This window comes from Poromitra crassiceps (assembly GCF_964638095.1).
Source record: "Poromitra crassiceps genome assembly, chromosome: 9".
Lineage (NCBI taxonomy): Eukaryota > Metazoa > Chordata > Actinopteri > Beryciformes > Melamphaidae > Poromitra > Poromitra crassiceps.
In genome coordinates, this window is record NC_139630.1 from 22,827,129 (window position 1) to 22,843,870 (window position 16,742).

The window sequence follows — 16,742 nt, forward strand, 5'->3', positions numbered from 1 at the left end:
TGCTTATTTTGTTTTAAATGTGGACATGGAGTTTACTTTCTACTGTTTCTCCTTATTAAATCAAAGAGCCTATAGTTTGATCTGTCTTGCCATTCTTTTTACACTGCATGGAAAATATTTTAACTGTTTTTGTTCATCAGTAAACTTTATTATGGAGTACAGCAGTAATTTTTACTTCTACTCATAATGTACAATGTATTATGGATTGCAAAATGATAGTATGATGCACACATTATATAATGTGGTGGTGGTCTGGGAATGAATGCATATTGAATTTATTTTCATGTCTACTGTCTAGTCATTTACATGACCCCTCCCTCATGGGATTATTCAGACACATTATTATTATTGTTCTTTTTGCATGTTTTTTTGGGGGGTTCCTATCTGGAGGCAAACTCCAGACAGAAAGGCCCTTTTGACAAGCCCACCTGGGGAGCACTGAGGACATGGGGATGGGGACACACCCTCAGCATCCCAGCCAGGAATCAAACCCATGACCTTCTTGCTGTGAAGCCACAGCCATCTGGGAGAACCCTTCACATGTTGCTGCTCCACATTGTTGGCAATGAGCGATAAAGTATGTCAAAAACGAGTTTTGCAGGTATTTAGTTATTTCTTTGGTTACTTTAATCTCTGTAGTACATCACACAGTGAATAATTATTTTCATAAAACAAAAGGAACTATATATTTATTTGTATATGGATTTCTAGAAAATATGTGGAATGTTTAAAGCCATTTTTCTCACGTTTTACTTTTAGACACACAACAGGTTAAAATACTCATAACCTTTGATATGAGAGAGCAATCTCAGACATTCACAAAGTTAGGTGGGGGAAGGGTTCCAAATTTAATGGAAATGTGCAAAAAACAAAATGTCAACTTTTCAGGGGTTTTGCAGGCCACCCCACACATATGCCACTTACTTTCATGGTGGTGCTTTTTGTTATGAATAGTAACTACTTGTGGATTCTCTGTTTCTGCCACAATATATAAATATGCCAATCTACTGTATTCTTGTAACCTGTTATATTCATGTAGCCCTCCAAAATCAAAAATTTAATCAAAAACAGCACTCACAGATGTCTATAAAGTTTAAACTTTTAATGCGCACAGCAGCAGTAGTACAATGGACGCGTTTCAGCCTCACAGGCTTTCCTCAGCGTTGCTACAAACAGTGGGTGTGACCCTATAGAAGCCAGGGCCATGCTGAATGAAACCAGCTGTTAAAAATGCATGCATCAATCAATCAATCAATCAATCTCAAACATTAGGGTATATCTAGAACAGACAGAGTGGTCAAAAACATACATAACAAATAAATAAGATGACCACACAGCTAATCAGAATACATCGACATGACTGATTAAATCACTCACAGATCCTAAAATAAATAAATCTGTGAACAGGTATTCAAGTATAAAGACAAATATAAAAAAGAAGTAGCCTAGATAAATATGGACAATTGTAGATATATACAAGTGTCAATCTGTATAAATGGTATCTGCCACAACGATATAAGTAATACCAAAAACACATTAGAAGTAGCCTATGAGAAAAATATAAGAAAAATTTAAGAAAGCCCCTCAGTCTAAACCTGCTTGACTGCCCTCCAAAATCAATCTGATCCTGGTGGATTGCAAAACAAAATATCTAATTCAAATCTGGTTTACAATTTCAAAAAAACGGCCCATGGAATCCAACCGTAATCCAGCCTGGACCAGACTAATGGAATCTTCTTCACACATCGTGTTGACTACTACAGCACAAAACTCCTGGATAATCGCCTCTTCTCATTGACAATGACACGCTGAACAGCCAATAGCTGATCAAAACGATGACGCTGATCCACCAATCGCAGCCGCCACACGCGGAGGAGGGTGCGCAGAGTAGCGCAGAGCGCATTTCATTTCAGCACTGGGAGCTCTCCGTCTGCACGATCCTGCCTTCCTCCAGCCAGCCCCACTCCACACACAGCCTAGGCGACTGACGGTAAGAAGAACACAGCACAGACCACACAGTCACTGCGACACATCAACCACTATAGCAGATAGAATATTAAAACAAAACAATTAATTGTAGGTTAATTGTGATCTCAACACCCACCAGCGATGGATTATATCTGCGACGCCGAGGCGTCACTTCAGTTTGGCTTCCTGAAACCTGTTGACATCCTTGAAATGGGATTAGAATGTCATTCAGGGAAATAAAGCCAGGACACAGGCTAATCGTCTCGGCTTATACTATAGCGATGACAGCGAATGTGTAGCGTTAACGTGTTGGCCAGACATAACACTGCTGGTGTAGGCGTTGTTTTCAATCGTATTAACGTGAATTAACAAGGCAATGAATCCGCTGTTATCTGCCCTCAGATAGATAACCATGATTATGTTGTACTGTATGTAGCCTAGTCGTTTAATTGGGAGCTACTAGATATCAATAACGTATAAACTAGCCTGGCTGGCAGGAGACCTGTCATGTTCGTGTCACTTGCTTACTAGACTCTGGAAGGAGAGTCTAGCAAGCAAGTGAGACGAACATAGCACAGTTCCGAAAGGGGCTGGCAAGAGACCTGTGTCAGGTTAATTATCATTAGTTAGCTACAGTAGCACTGCAGCTAGCATCACTGCCTTATCTGACTGGCTGCAGTAACATTGTAGCTAAAAGGCTCCTGCATAAATATTTGTAGGCTATTTGGCTGTTTTATCTTTTAAATCTCTTCTTAAAAAGCACTTATATCGCCAGGCCGTTGTATAATTTACTCTTATTTGTATTTATTTTTTACAGTAGGCTATGTTCTTGTTTTCTATCTAGCCTACCTATCAGTTTTTAACTTGAGAACAAAAACATTCTAAATTGAACCCCATCTCACTTTCTGTTGCAGTGTTTGCTATGGACAGAAAAGGAAAAAAACAACATTAAGGTGGAGGAGTGAGTGACCATTCCGTGAAAACCATCTATACGAGGGATCAGCCGAGCAGCATTTTGGTAAACAAACCTGGGTGGCAACGGCAATGGAACCCTATGGAGCCTGAGTTTGAGCGTCTGACTCTAGGCTGACCCTGTTTACATTTTAAAAACTGCGACAGGTCACACAACTTTAACATTCTACTCAATTCTACTCTCACTCAGAATGTCAAAATATAGCCCAAGCGATGTGATGTATAGTTTTTGAGATATTAACATTTGTTTGGCACAACTCATACTAGTTAACTGCCGCAGGGTTCCGCATTTCTGGGTGGCAAGTGACGTCACGCTGATTTGTCCTATAGTAACCTTGCAAGCAAGCTGGATTCTCTCGCAAGATCTAAAATCCCGCGAGATAATCCATCTTGGCATCAAGCTCGGCCTTAGCGTGAGTGGCTGAAGCCGCCGAACACCTAGCCTCAACGCCAGACTCGTCATCAGTCATTCTTCCTTCAGAGTCTCGGGTCCGGACCCCCTATATCCACTGCAAGCCCGGCTAAATGGCTGCACGCGATATACACATTATCAATCACAATAAAACTGTACTCACCCACAATGTTGTTATCCAAGATTTGGGTGCCATAACACTCCCAAATAGTGCATAGTTTCCAATACCAAGCCCTTTATTGACATGCCGGAGCCGATGCTCAAAATTGTTGACTGCAGTACACCCTCCCAACCACTGAGCATCATCAGGTCGAGTGGGTTCCTCGGGCAATGATGGATCGCTATTCCTCCCTCGCCTGCATACAAGTCCCAATAGACTACATGCACAACTTCTTTACTTCCTGAAATTAGTACAGCTTCTTTATTTCCTGTCCTACACTATTGGATGAACTGATTAATCAGTTGTGCCTGATCATTATTGTGACTGCAGCACACCTGACATTAATCAGTTCATCCAATAGTGATGACAGGAAATAAAGAAGCTGTACTAATTTCAGGAAGTAGTGGAGTTGTGCATGTAGCCCATTTCTCCTGCAGGGACGCAAGACAAATTTCTGACTTTGTCCGACAATAAAGTGAAATCTAATCTAATAATCTAATCTAAAACAAACTAAAATCTCCAAAAGATCCCAGGCTACACTTTTGGGTAGTGGTCACACCACTACACCACCAGGTCCGCTTGTTCTTGGCTTTTGTAGATAGGGAAAGCTACATGGTGATGGTCTCATTTAGTGCAAAATTCAAATTTTCACATCTTGGTAAGAATGACGAAATCAAAAACATATGGAGGTATTAGATCATTTACAATTTGTCTTTATTATTATTATTGTTATTATTATTATTACTATTATTATTATTATTATTATTATTATATAAGTCAAACTTTATATCAGTGGGATGATGTAGTCTGGGGTGCAAGGAGGGAGAACAGTGTAAGATGATTCCTGTGGAATTGGGGGCGGGGCGATCTATTATGTAAAATCACCAGTATGTGAAAATTTTACAAAGAATTGGCATGCTTTCTACAGATGTAGGTAGTAGTTATTTGCGATGTGATGGATTAATACAGTTAGAAGTTTCTGCTCTATTCCCTTTCCATTGGCATGAATAGTGATACCGGCCCATTTGTGGAGGTCCTCCCTGGGCCAAAACAAATGGAAATGGCTAAGGAAACCATAACCCATAGCTTAAAGTCGAGCTTTGATTGATTGATTGATAACTTTATTGAAACAATAATAGCAGAATTGTACAAGACAATACGACAAAAACTATTGATCAAAAGGAATAAAACACAATAAAGCCCAAGGGCTTGTTTCCATTGTGGTCCTTAGTGTGGGACAAGTGGAGTGAATATGTATGCAGGTAAGAGCGCGTGTGTGCAACACAAACAATGAAAACATTTTACACACAACCATACATTCAATGATAGATTAGTCATTGACTGAATGGTTATTTACATAACAACCAAAAAATGCATCAATCAATAAATAAAAAGATAGAGACCAGCTCATATAATAAAACAAAGACCTACCTAGGGTTTAAAACATACGGGAGATAAAAGAAAAAAAAGAAAAGGTTAGGAACCCAATTGGGGGCCAACCAGCCATTTTTTCAAGGCAAGCTTAAAAGAGAACCTGGAATTAAGGGTCTTTATACTCTCAGGGAGTTTGTTCCATAAAATAGCTGCTGAGTAAGAAAAGGTACATTTACCCTTTAAGTTTTAAATTTGGGGAACAATGTTGGAGGTGCTTCCTCTTGTGGAGTAGCCATGTACCTCACTGACTTTACAAAAGTAGTCAGAGAGGTAGCGAGGAGCCTCCCGTTTAAAAATCCTGAAAACCATGCACAGTTTGATCTGGGAAACCCTCTCCTCCACTCTGAGCCACCTAAGGCTAAGGAAGTGAGAGGGGAGGAGATGGTCTCTGGGATGCAGTTTCAGAATAACCCGTATTAATTTATTCTGGGAGGTCTGAAGCCTGTTTTTAAGTTTAATGGTGATTCCCGTGAACCAGGAGGAGCAAGCATAGTCGAAGTGACATTGAATCAGAGCATTTGCCAAGGTTTCAAGGGCTGAACCCAAAGATGACTTTTCTTTTCTTTTAGTTCAAATACCTGGGTATGCAGTGCACCTATTTAATAATGTATGCAAAGAAAATCACAAAAATCTAATTTCTTTAGTTTTTCACACTTTTTCACAGCAAAAGTTCATTTTTCAAGATTTCATTGATAACAGTAATGTACAGTTTGCTGACGTCACCTAGTACTATAATGAAAGAAGGGCTTTCCGCACACTTAAATTTGCACTAAAATTCACATTTATTGTGAGCTTTCGGTCAGCAAGACCTTCATCAGAGCATACAGAACAATCAATGACAGGCTAAGAACAGGATCAGGATTCACACTATTGAGAAGATTAACAAAATCAGTCAGCTCATTACTGGTCCCTTGGAAAATGCAAAAGACATCGTCAAGATATCTAAACCATTTGAGGATTTTGTAAAAGAAGGGGTTTCTGTTAATGTCAGAAACAAAGACAGCCCTAATATATATATATATATATATATATATATATATATATATATATATATATATATATATACACTGAATATTGTGCAAAAGAAATTCCTTTGGGGCTTTATCCACTTTTTCTTGAATTCAAACATTGTGTGTGTGTGCTTCTGTGTGTGTGTGTGTGTGTGTGTGTGTGTGTGTGTGTGTGTGTGTGTGTGTGTGTGTGTGTGTGTGTGTGTGTGTGTGTGTGTGTGTGTGTGTGTGTGTGTGTGTGTGTAGGTGAATATGTCCCAGGTGAAGCAGGTGGGCTTGCTGGCAGCAGGCTGTCAGCCCTGGAATAAAGACGTGTGTGCTGCTAGTGGCGACCGCTTCGCCTACTGTGCTACTCTGGCCATTTACATCTATCAGGTGAAGTGTGTGTGTGTGTGTGCGCGCACGCGTGCATAGGACTGTATATGTGTGTGTTGGATGTTTTTGTTGTAAACATGTAAAAAAATATTTACATGTTTGTTTTTTACTTGGGGGTTGAGAAAACTCTTCGACCTCGTGGGCTTCTGAAAGCAAAAGAAAATCCACACGAGAGTGAAAAAAGTATTGTGATCACGGTAAAACCAGACTGTTTGTCTTGTTTGTTTTGGGTCCTACATTTTGAGAGCTGTGGCTCTGTGTCAAACGCCTGGGGCCCTATTCTCCCACAGGCCTTCGGCGCTAAAACGGGCCTTAAACGCAAAAAAACGTGCCTTGCGCCTGCCTCGGGAAGATATCAACATGACTTTAGGCTGCCAAATGCGCTTTAGGCAGAATGGGCGTGGCGCACTCCCTGAATGGGCGAGAATGGGCGTTTCGGCCTTAAATACCGGCCTAATGATATCTTCCCACCTGGCGTAAATTTAGCGCTTTGCGCTTTTGAAAACCAGGCCTATTCAGTGCGCCAGTTGCGCGGAGCGCTCCTCTGCCTCTCCTCTGTCACCATTCTCTGTGTCACTCCCTCTCTCTCCTCAGTCTGACAGGCACAATACGACTCTCTCTCTCTGACTCCCTCGCTCAGACAGACACAACACACGTCCCATAGGAAAAATAAGTTGTAAGTTCACTGCCTGGCATGTGAAATGTCCCAGCATGCATTGGGCTACTCCATTTCGCTACTAAATAGCAACCAAATGAGCCGAAATAGATATAAAGGTAGATCTAAATAATGTGTAATGGTAACACAACCTGCAATTGTAGAACATTTCAATATTGGACCAAATAAAACATCGAAATGAAAACACCACCCTATGTGAAACATATATGTCATATTGGGGCTATATATATCCCTTGTAGATTTAACGTGATTTAGATGAGTGACAGTGTAACGCGGTTCTACTGTCATGTCCTACTGTGATGTCCGCTCCAATAAATTGGCTCTACTTCACATTTTAGTTTTACAATAAAAACACATTTATGCAATGACTTTACATAATGTAGGCTATATTTATGTGCATCATCCTACCTGCAGCAGGGGAGAAAAAACGATATCTTTCTGGACAAACTTTCACCAATCTAATTAATCTCATCATATAGGCTATATTTTTCTAGCTGATGCGTTTAGAACATTCTTTTCACTTTCATCTTGCTATAGTGTAGCGTATTTACATGCTTGCAGTATTTAAACTGCAGTTAGATTGGTTTGAGAAGCATAATAATATGGAATAATAGCCTATATATGGAGACAGACAGATGGGATGAAGGTAGGGGGGGGGGAGCAGAGCGCTTGGCTTGTCTGGTTTTACTGGATTTCTCCGTGGAATTGGAGCTTAAAAGGCAAGCTTGTGACTCTTTACTGCACTTCTCCAATGAGCAGATGGTGCATAATTTTACACTTAAAAGGCGTGGTTATAATGCTTGAGGCCGCGTGTAGCGCCGACACCAAGATATCGAGTGCGCTGGTCCACACCCACTAATCTGGGCTGCGCCAGGCCCTAAACGTAGTTTCTACGCCGATGCAACGATAGGGCCCCTGGTCTCACGCAGTCTCCTGCGAGCTGCAGAAGAACCCCAAGATGGCGACGGCCACACTTCCATACTCTAGGCTTAAAAACAGGAGTCCAAAAACCAATGGTCACATGACACTGACTGTGATGTCACTGTCTTTCTATGGTTTAAGCACCATGATTGGCTCGAAGGTCCAAGCACCGCCCAGCCAGGAAACTAGAGGTGGCACTCATGTTACTTGACTATGCATGACACAATATACATGATAATAATAATGTAATATAATACGTAGTACAAAAGACTATAATAATACATGACATGTCCTCGGCTACACCGTAGAGAGAGAGAGAGAGAGAGAGAGAGAGAGATCAAATTCTTAAGTACTTATTATTATTATATTTATAAATTATTATTATTATTATTATTAGACGCATTTACATACTGATGACATCGTCCATCACCCCAACCCTAATTGCATACGCCCATACAACACAAAATTTCAATATGAGATTATACTTCCTGTTTATGGTCATGCCTTCCTGTAACCTTTTCATACTGGGAACACACAACTCTTTATACACAGCGTACATATTTTAACAACTGTGCAATACCTGATATCTGATGTATGTATACAGCTTATTTATACGTAGCTAGCTTATTTATGCATATTTACATTCATATACTGTACATAATTTCCTTTCATACACATATTCAAAATATACTTTTCTTTCCATACACTTATTATTATTTAATTGTATATAGTAGTAATGTAAATGTTTAGCTATCCTTTGTTATTCTTGTTTGTTTTAGGATGACCATACATTTTACTTTTGTGTGTGAGTACATTGAGAGTTAAGCGAACCGGAGCCTATTTCCTTCATCCTTCACATACTTGGCCAATAACGCTGATTCTGATAGCATAACGCAAGCATTTTGCGGGGACACACCTGGTTTGGCATGGTGGAAAAACCGGCGCAAAAGTGGCTGCTATCGTGGCCAGACCGCAAAATGGCAGTCTGCACTTGTCCGACGATAGCATAGACTGACTGACGGCACACAAACCGGCCTGCAAGCGCAAAAAGCAGATAGCGCTTGACGACGACAGGGCCTATAATCTACTTTTGACCCTTAATCTCCAACCCACCACCAATTACAACACATTACCTCACTAATGAACTGCGTTCTCACTGGCTATTGGTCTCCACTCACCTCACCCTTAACTGGGCTCTCATTGGCTATTGGTGGTATTTGATTCACACATACTGTACCCAGTGGTGTAGTCTACCTTTTTTCAGAGGGTATACTGACTCTGACCCCCCCCACCCACCCCCACCCCCCCCATCCTGTCGGGGGCCGTGGTTTCGGACGGAAGTGGGCGGAAGTTCGACCAATTTTTGGTTGTTGTTGTTCCTCCCCAAATTTACAGAATAGCTTCAGCTAGTGTCCTCTAGAGAGAGAGTGGCGTCAGCGGAGGACCATAATGCAAGACTCATTAGCCAATGAACAGCCAGGAATGGGTCTCGCGCTACTTTTGCATGCTAAAATAAAGCTGATAATGTACAATTTGATTCAAGGGATGAAAAACCCTTTCAAAGTACAACACAAACTGTCTATTTTGCTGCAACTCGACAGTGCTGCTGCTTTTACTCAAGAGTTCCAGGACCTTACTTCCTGGAAAAAAACTGATCCATTGCCCCACGTGATAGCCACCCGTCAAGCTCTCTCTCTCTGCTCAATGCTGTAACACCATTTTATTTTGAAATTCAGTTGACTTTGCCATTTCCCACGGATATTATCGCGTTTTTCTTTCATGGCTTGACAGAAAAGTCTGCCTTCACACGCCTAGTCGGCTTGAAAATAGAACTCACGTAAAAATCGGCGCAGCTCAGGCGAGGCGTGGGTACACGGAAGGTTCACGTTGAGGCGCCCTGTGTACACAGCCTCATTGACTAAAAAGGACGCCTATTTAAAAGCGTGGGTAAAGGCAAGGCTTGGGTGCTGTGTGTGAACGTAGGGTAACACACAGAGCGCACAGGGTGAATTTTATGAATGGAAATTGAAAACGATACGTATCATAGCGCATTTCCCAGTGCGCATACGCAAATCTGAGTCATTTCGCAGTGTGTATACTGCGTATACCTGCGTAGCACGTAGACAACACCACTGACTGTACCACAAGTAACACGTCCTCATACCGAAACGACAGAATAGGTATATTTGCACTGACTCCCAAAACTATTATGCTCGAATCAACACAGCTACTTCCTGGTTAGGGGAGCACTGAGTCAGCATTAAAAACAGAACACGCCAGGAGCCCAACCCGCTTCTCTCACTTGCCGCCAGAGGTCGCCGCTACTTCTTGGTTACAGCTCACGACTCTGGCACTGCACACATGCATTTACTCACACGGCCACAAGAGGTCACAAATGGCAACATTGTTCATTTTAACACCCTGGGAAATTGACCAATATTGTTGTTTTTCTTACAAGGATGGTCTGACCACTGGACTTACTCAAGACCTTGCAGATGTTGGGTCATCGAGAGCCAACATGCCAGCTCAGATCAGTCTACTCTGTACATATTTAATCTGTAAACTCCTCACACTAAGAGATCATCCTTGCTGACCGGTCATTGATTCCAACCAAGCAAGATATGCCCTTTTCCATCCATCTATCGTCATGGAAACATGAGGTCACTGGCAAACAAGATGGATCTTTGCCTTTGTCAGTAGAGGGAATATTGTGAAAGCAACCTAATGTGTTTCACAGAGACATGGCTACAGTACTATTACAGTACTACAGTACTACAGTGCTACAGTACTACAATACTACAGTACAAGGCAATACACTTAAGTCATTCAAGTTGATGTACGTTACATGAACATGAGTAAAGGAAAAAGTATCGGCTACATCAGGGGTTCCCAAACTTAAAGGATGGCTTTACCGATGTTGTGCTCGTTATTTGGGTGAATTTAGTTAGGTAAAATAAAATATTAATAATCCAAAAATTATTAACACATTGACTGCCAGCCGTTTTTTTTTGCTGTAGGTAGCTTCTGCCAAGCCGTTTTTTGAGGATTCTGGCTCATTTTACAAGAGCCGAGGATTATTTTCTGCTTGGAGTTTGTGAACATACAATATCTCAAAAGTACTAATAGAATGTGTACTTTCTCTGTCTAAAAGAGTTAGTTTGTAGAGTTAGTAGTTATGTAAGCATTAGCAATTGAATACAGCATGGTTTTAGCGTCAGAAAAAATATTCAGAGATAAACGGCTTTTTGTGAAATTCGATCACTTTAACCATTCATTTTTGGCATCAGTAAGACCTAAACAATAGTTTTGAACAGTAATTTCCTCCATAACAGCAGGAAACTCCCCTCTGCTCAACTCCTCCCTCCGTGGGCGTTATTCTTGGCTGCAGCGCCCTGTCACAAGCACTTTCCTACCTGTGCAAATGCACTTTCTCATACTCTCGACCTCTCAAATAAATTTCTGAATAGAAATTAAATTACTCTAAATTAGAGCGAAAAAGAAACAAAAAAGAATGGGTTGAAAATCCCATTCTAAAAGCCTTTTATGGCTGTTTCCAATTTGCAAAATAGCCTGCTGCACCACAAGCGTGTCACCAGTCTCACTGCCCCGCTGCCGCTGTGCGGCTGTGCCTGGCTGTGCCTGTCTGCGTGGCCGCTCCCCGAGGAAGCCCGGCTGGACTCGCCCGCCTCCCGGAGCCCTGGCCGAGAGCTCCGATGAAGCCCCTGCGACTCTGGTCATATTTACGCTGCGTGCCTCAAAGTGTGCTCCATCCGCAATCCACCATGCACGTTTGCAATCCCGCACCGCCAGCAATCAGCGCGGAAACGAAAGCGCCTCCGCCAATCCATTTTCATGAGAATGGAATCCATTTTCATGAGATGGAAATGGATCACACTGCTTTTTGCTTGCCTTCCTACTTCCTTGTCGCCACTTAGTGGGTCGGTGGAATGGGTTGTACACGTTGTACACGTCCAATACTTATATAAGATATGTAAAAGGGTTAGATGCACAACCCCCCGTTAAAAAAAAAAAATCGATACCAAAAACGTGTTTACACGTTGTTGGCAGTCAACAGCTGGATTCTGAAAACGTGTTTACACGTTGTTGGCAGTGAATGTGTTAATATTTCATAAAATTATTAAAATATCAAAATATGTAATCCTTGATAAGGATTAACCTAGGGGCACCACCTGCGTTGCAGGACCTAACCTGAATCACCTTTAGTCTTATCTGAAGTGGGGGAGTTTCTAATCCTTAAGCAACAGTTCACCACAGCTATCACAAAATCACTCTGAAACAGTTGAATTCTATCAAAAGTTGACACTATTTATTATATATAAAATAATAGAGAGGTATTAGCAATACAGTCAATGAATTTCAGTTATAACTAAGTTATATTCTAAAACACTTCGATGCATTGGGGGAGAAAGCGTGATGTTATGAGAATTTGTCTGCAGGGAAAGTGTAAGGCACCGGTTGGACACTAGGGGGAGGCAGAGTGTGTGTGTGTAAGTGGGTGCGTGGCTGTGAAACTATGCCGATCTCTACCCAAAATGGCGGACCTGGAGTGGTACGCCCGACACAAAATGGATGACAAAGGGGTGTGTGTTCGACCCCAAGATGGACGACACAGGAGTGGGTGTGTTCGACACAAAATGGAGGGCACAGGAGTGTAAGCTCGGCACAAAATGGAGGTCAGCCGACCAGTAGCTATGTGTGTGTTTTTATAGGGGAAAGGTTCGTGCACGCGCTTACGCACGTGCCCGTGAGGGAGAACTAACGCTGTTTAGATGGAAAAAGGCCGCGAGGTGCTCACTTCACCACGGTTAGGTTTAACCAACGTTTAACTGGTGAAATGAGTTCCCCTCGGCTCATAGGCTATCTTAGACCCGCTTCAGCGGCTCGGTGAAGAGTTAGATGGCTAGCGTTTAAACACTCGGATTCAGTAATGCATGTATGAGCACAATTACAGTCAGACACAACAGTCACAGATTAATTTACAGTATCATATCAGTCAATCATGTATATCTATAGATATATATCGTCTAACTCTAAACAATTCTAAGCCCTGACTTGAGTGATCAATTCAGTCTCTTACTTGGCGTGCGCGCTCAGTCCTGCACACGCGTGTGCAGTGGTTTGTTATGGTCGGTCTCGCAAGGTTCCTCCGGCGCGGAGGGGGGGATGCTCGTCTAGCGTGCGTCCGCTGTCCCGTGAAGGAAGGAGTGGAGGAGTGAGAGCAGGCAGTCGAACTCAGCTGGCCACGTTGGGTTCTTGGATCTGCTGTCGTCTCGGTGGAGAAAAGGGGGATCTCACAGCTCGCTTCTTCGGGTTGAAGGCACTCGCCTGGTCGAGGCGATGCGGGTCGGGTTCAGGATATCAAAGCTAGCTTAGCTCTGATGTAGGTTTCGTCAGGCCTGGTTGCGGCCTTGCTGCTCAGCTGCGAGGAGGGGGGAAGGGCGGTTTGTCTCGAGTTAAACCACACGTCCTGCCGTAGCGATGTGCCACTTAGAACTTCTTAACAGAGAGAAGGGGGTTTGAGACCCGGTCTCTCTGGGTTACATGAGATCCTGTCTGCAGCTGAGGCCACGTAGGAACTGAAGATTTTCGGCTTCAAACCTGTATATAATGTGATATGCAGGGCGTGTCTTTGCTGTAGTTGAGGCACACCGATTGGCTCATCTTATCTCACTGCGGGGGAACAAAAGAGTCGGCTCGGTCCCCTGTAGTTTTATCAGAGGTGTGTTATTCAACTAGCCCAAGCACATGGGCAGTGTTTACCTTCTCTCTCCGTTTGTAATATAAGCACATGGGCAGTGTTTACCTTCTCTCTCTGTTTGTAATATAAGCACATGGGCAGTGTTTACCTTTCTGTTTACCTGAAAATCTTCCGGGGCCCACCCAACCCTTTAATCATAACTCTGAATTTGCCGCCAATAGTCCTGATGGTGGCGGTACAGCGACCGTCTAAAGTTTAAAACTTTGAAAATTCATAACAAATCAGTCATATGTGCTACGGCTTTGCAACTTTCACTGAAATGTGGGCCCAAGTGAGGAGAAACCTTTGTACACTGCAACCTATAGCCAATTATGAAGTCCAAAGACTGCAGATTATAGAACGCTCATCCATAAGAGACTTGAGACTTGACTTGGACTTGTGACCAAAGACTTGAGACTTGACTTTGACTCTAGCTCAAAGACTTGAAACTTGACTTGGACTTGACGTGAGCATCTCTGTCAGTGCCCGGCCACGACCTATTGCTGCACAGCAGCTATAATTTTATATTATATTTTTTTATTTCATTCACACAGAGCATGTAAACTTGGGCATAAGGAACATTAATCATCCGTCCACATACAAAAACATTTTGGCAAAATACCCAAAAGCAGATTGCCAACCTTTTCTCCGCCTTTACTCATCAGAAGTATTTGCATGCATAACACATTTCTTGAGACCAAATGTGATGAGCAACAACAGAAGAAATCAATCCACAAACTATTAATGCTAGGCTGTGAAACATGCTACCTTATCTGTAAAGGGGAGACTGGTGGGTACCAATTGAACCAATTTTCATTCAGATAAATTGAGCTGAGAGGTCAAGGGACCCTTTTCAAATAGTTTTCCCTTGCCAAAATTGTTTGTTTGGAGCATTATTTATTCCGCTTCCCGACAAGCTAGCATATTATGCTTGATACCAATGGATGCCTTCTTAGGTCTTCTAGTTTATTCTGTTAACAGGATCTCCACTGTAGCTTTAAAAATGACCCTGCTACAGCCATTTGTTTGCCGTGAAAATCGGGAGTGTTGGCAGACCACTCGCTGCCCACCTGCAGTACCTCCATGGCCCACTAGTGGGCCGCGGCACACACTTTGGGAATCACTGGACATTATTATATTTTTTATGGTTATACTCTTTGCCTTATGATTATCATGTCTAAAAGTCATAGTCCACCAATCATTTTATTTAGCAGAACACCACTGCATAGCGGTTTCATAAAACTATGCCATTCCAGAACTGTTCTTTATCTCTCTACTTTTTGTCTTTTGCCTTCCTTCTCTCTCTCTGATTCCCTCTCTGTCTTCTCATAGTTGGACCAGCAGTACAATGAGTTTAAATTGAGATCCATCATGTCAGAACATAAGAAGACCATCACAGCCATCAGCTGGTGTCCTGACAACCCTGACTTGTTTGCCTCAGCCTCCGCTGATAACCTGCTCATCATATGGAACGTCGCAGAACAAAAGGCCATAGCAAGACTGGACAATACCAAAGGTAGGTGATGACAGATAGATCAACTAATGACAGATGCACAAATACATCTTCACTATAACATCTTTTGTTTAATGTATAACTAAAATGTGAACAGAAATCTTTGAAATTGGTGCAATATTGACCAAGATCTTGCATCAGACCGCTACAATTAGGCTATGCGATAATTCCCATAGATTTACATCCCAGGTGTTATACACATTAGCATAGCTGCAGCATAGACTTACAATGGAGACCTAGGCATTTAGATACATGTAGGGCCCTATTCTCCCACAGGCCTTCGGCGCAAAAACTGGCCTTAAACGCAAAAAACGTGCCTTGCGCCTGCCTCGGGAAGATAGCAACATGGCTTTAGGCCCTGAAATGCGCTTTACGCGAAATAGGCGTGGCGCAGTCCCAGAATGGGCGAGAATGGGCGTTTCGGCCTTAAATACCAGCCTAATGATATCTTCCCTCCTGGCGTTAATTTAGCGCTTTGCGCTTTTGAAAACCAGGCCTATTCAGTGCGCCGGTTGCGCGGAGCGCTCCTCTGCCTCTCCTCTGTCGCCCTTCTCTGTGTCATTCCCTCTCTCTTGCTCATCAGTCTGACAGGCACAATACGACTGCTTGAAAAAAAGTTTGCCGGTTCTCTCTCTCTCTGACTCCCTCGCTCAGACAGACACAACACAAGTCCGATAGAAATGCAACAGCCACACATGTGAAATCTCCCAGCATGCATTGGGCTAATCCATTTCGCTAATAAATAGCAACCAAATGAGCCGAAATAGATAGAAAGGTAGATCTAAATAATGTGTAATGGTAACACAACCTGCAATTGTAGAACATTTCAATATTGGACCAAATAAAACATTGAAATGAAAACACCACCCTATGTGAAACATATATGTCATATTGGGGATATATATATCCCTTGCAGATTTAACGTGATTTAGATGAGTGACAGTGTAACGCGGTTCTACTGTCATCATGTCCTACTGTGATGTCCGCTCCAATAAATTGGCTCTACTTCACATTTTAGTTTTACAATAAAAACACATTTATGCAATGACTTTACATAATGTAGGCTATATTTATGTGCATCATCCTACCTGTGCAGCAGGGGAGAAGAAAAGGTAGCAAAACGATATCATTCTGGACAAACTGTCACCAATCTAATCTCATCATAGGGATAGGCTATATTTTTCTAGCTGATGCGTTTAGAACATTCTTTTCACTTTGATCTTGCTATAGTGTAGCGTATTTACATCCTTGCAGTATTTAAACTGCAGTTAGATTGGTTTGAGAATAATATGGAATAATAGCCTATATATGGAGACAGACAGAGGGGATAAAAGGGAGGGGGGGAGATCAGAGCCCTCAGCTTTTCTGAAGCCGGACTGGATCGCTCCGTGGAATTGGAGCTGAAAAGTGAAGCATGTGATTCGTTTACTGCACTTCCCCAAGGAGCAGAGAGTGCATAATTATCTGCATAAAATAAAATACAGCTCAGCATTCAACACCATAGTACCCTCCAGGCTGGTAAGCAAACTCAAGCATCTGGGAC

General features: G+C 42.3%; 1 protein-coding gene across 2 annotated transcripts in view; it reads left to right on the forward strand.

The window, feature by feature from the left end:
* Positions 1 to 6,208: 6,208 nt before the first annotated feature.
* Positions 6,209 to 16,742, forward strand: part of LOC310782542 (WD repeat-containing protein 17-like) — a gene marked incomplete at both ends in the record, with an annotated part of 126,327 nt that continues 115,793 nt past the window's right edge. For both annotated transcript variants that reach the window (XM_083643216.1, XM_083643217.1), the window contains 2 exons: positions 6,209 to 6,331; positions 15,019 to 15,202. In XM_083643216.1, the coding sequence (XP_083499342.1) occupies positions 6,209 to 6,331; positions 15,019 to 15,202 (307 nt within the window). The remainder of the gene's footprint in view (positions 6,332 to 15,018; positions 15,203 to 16,742) is intronic.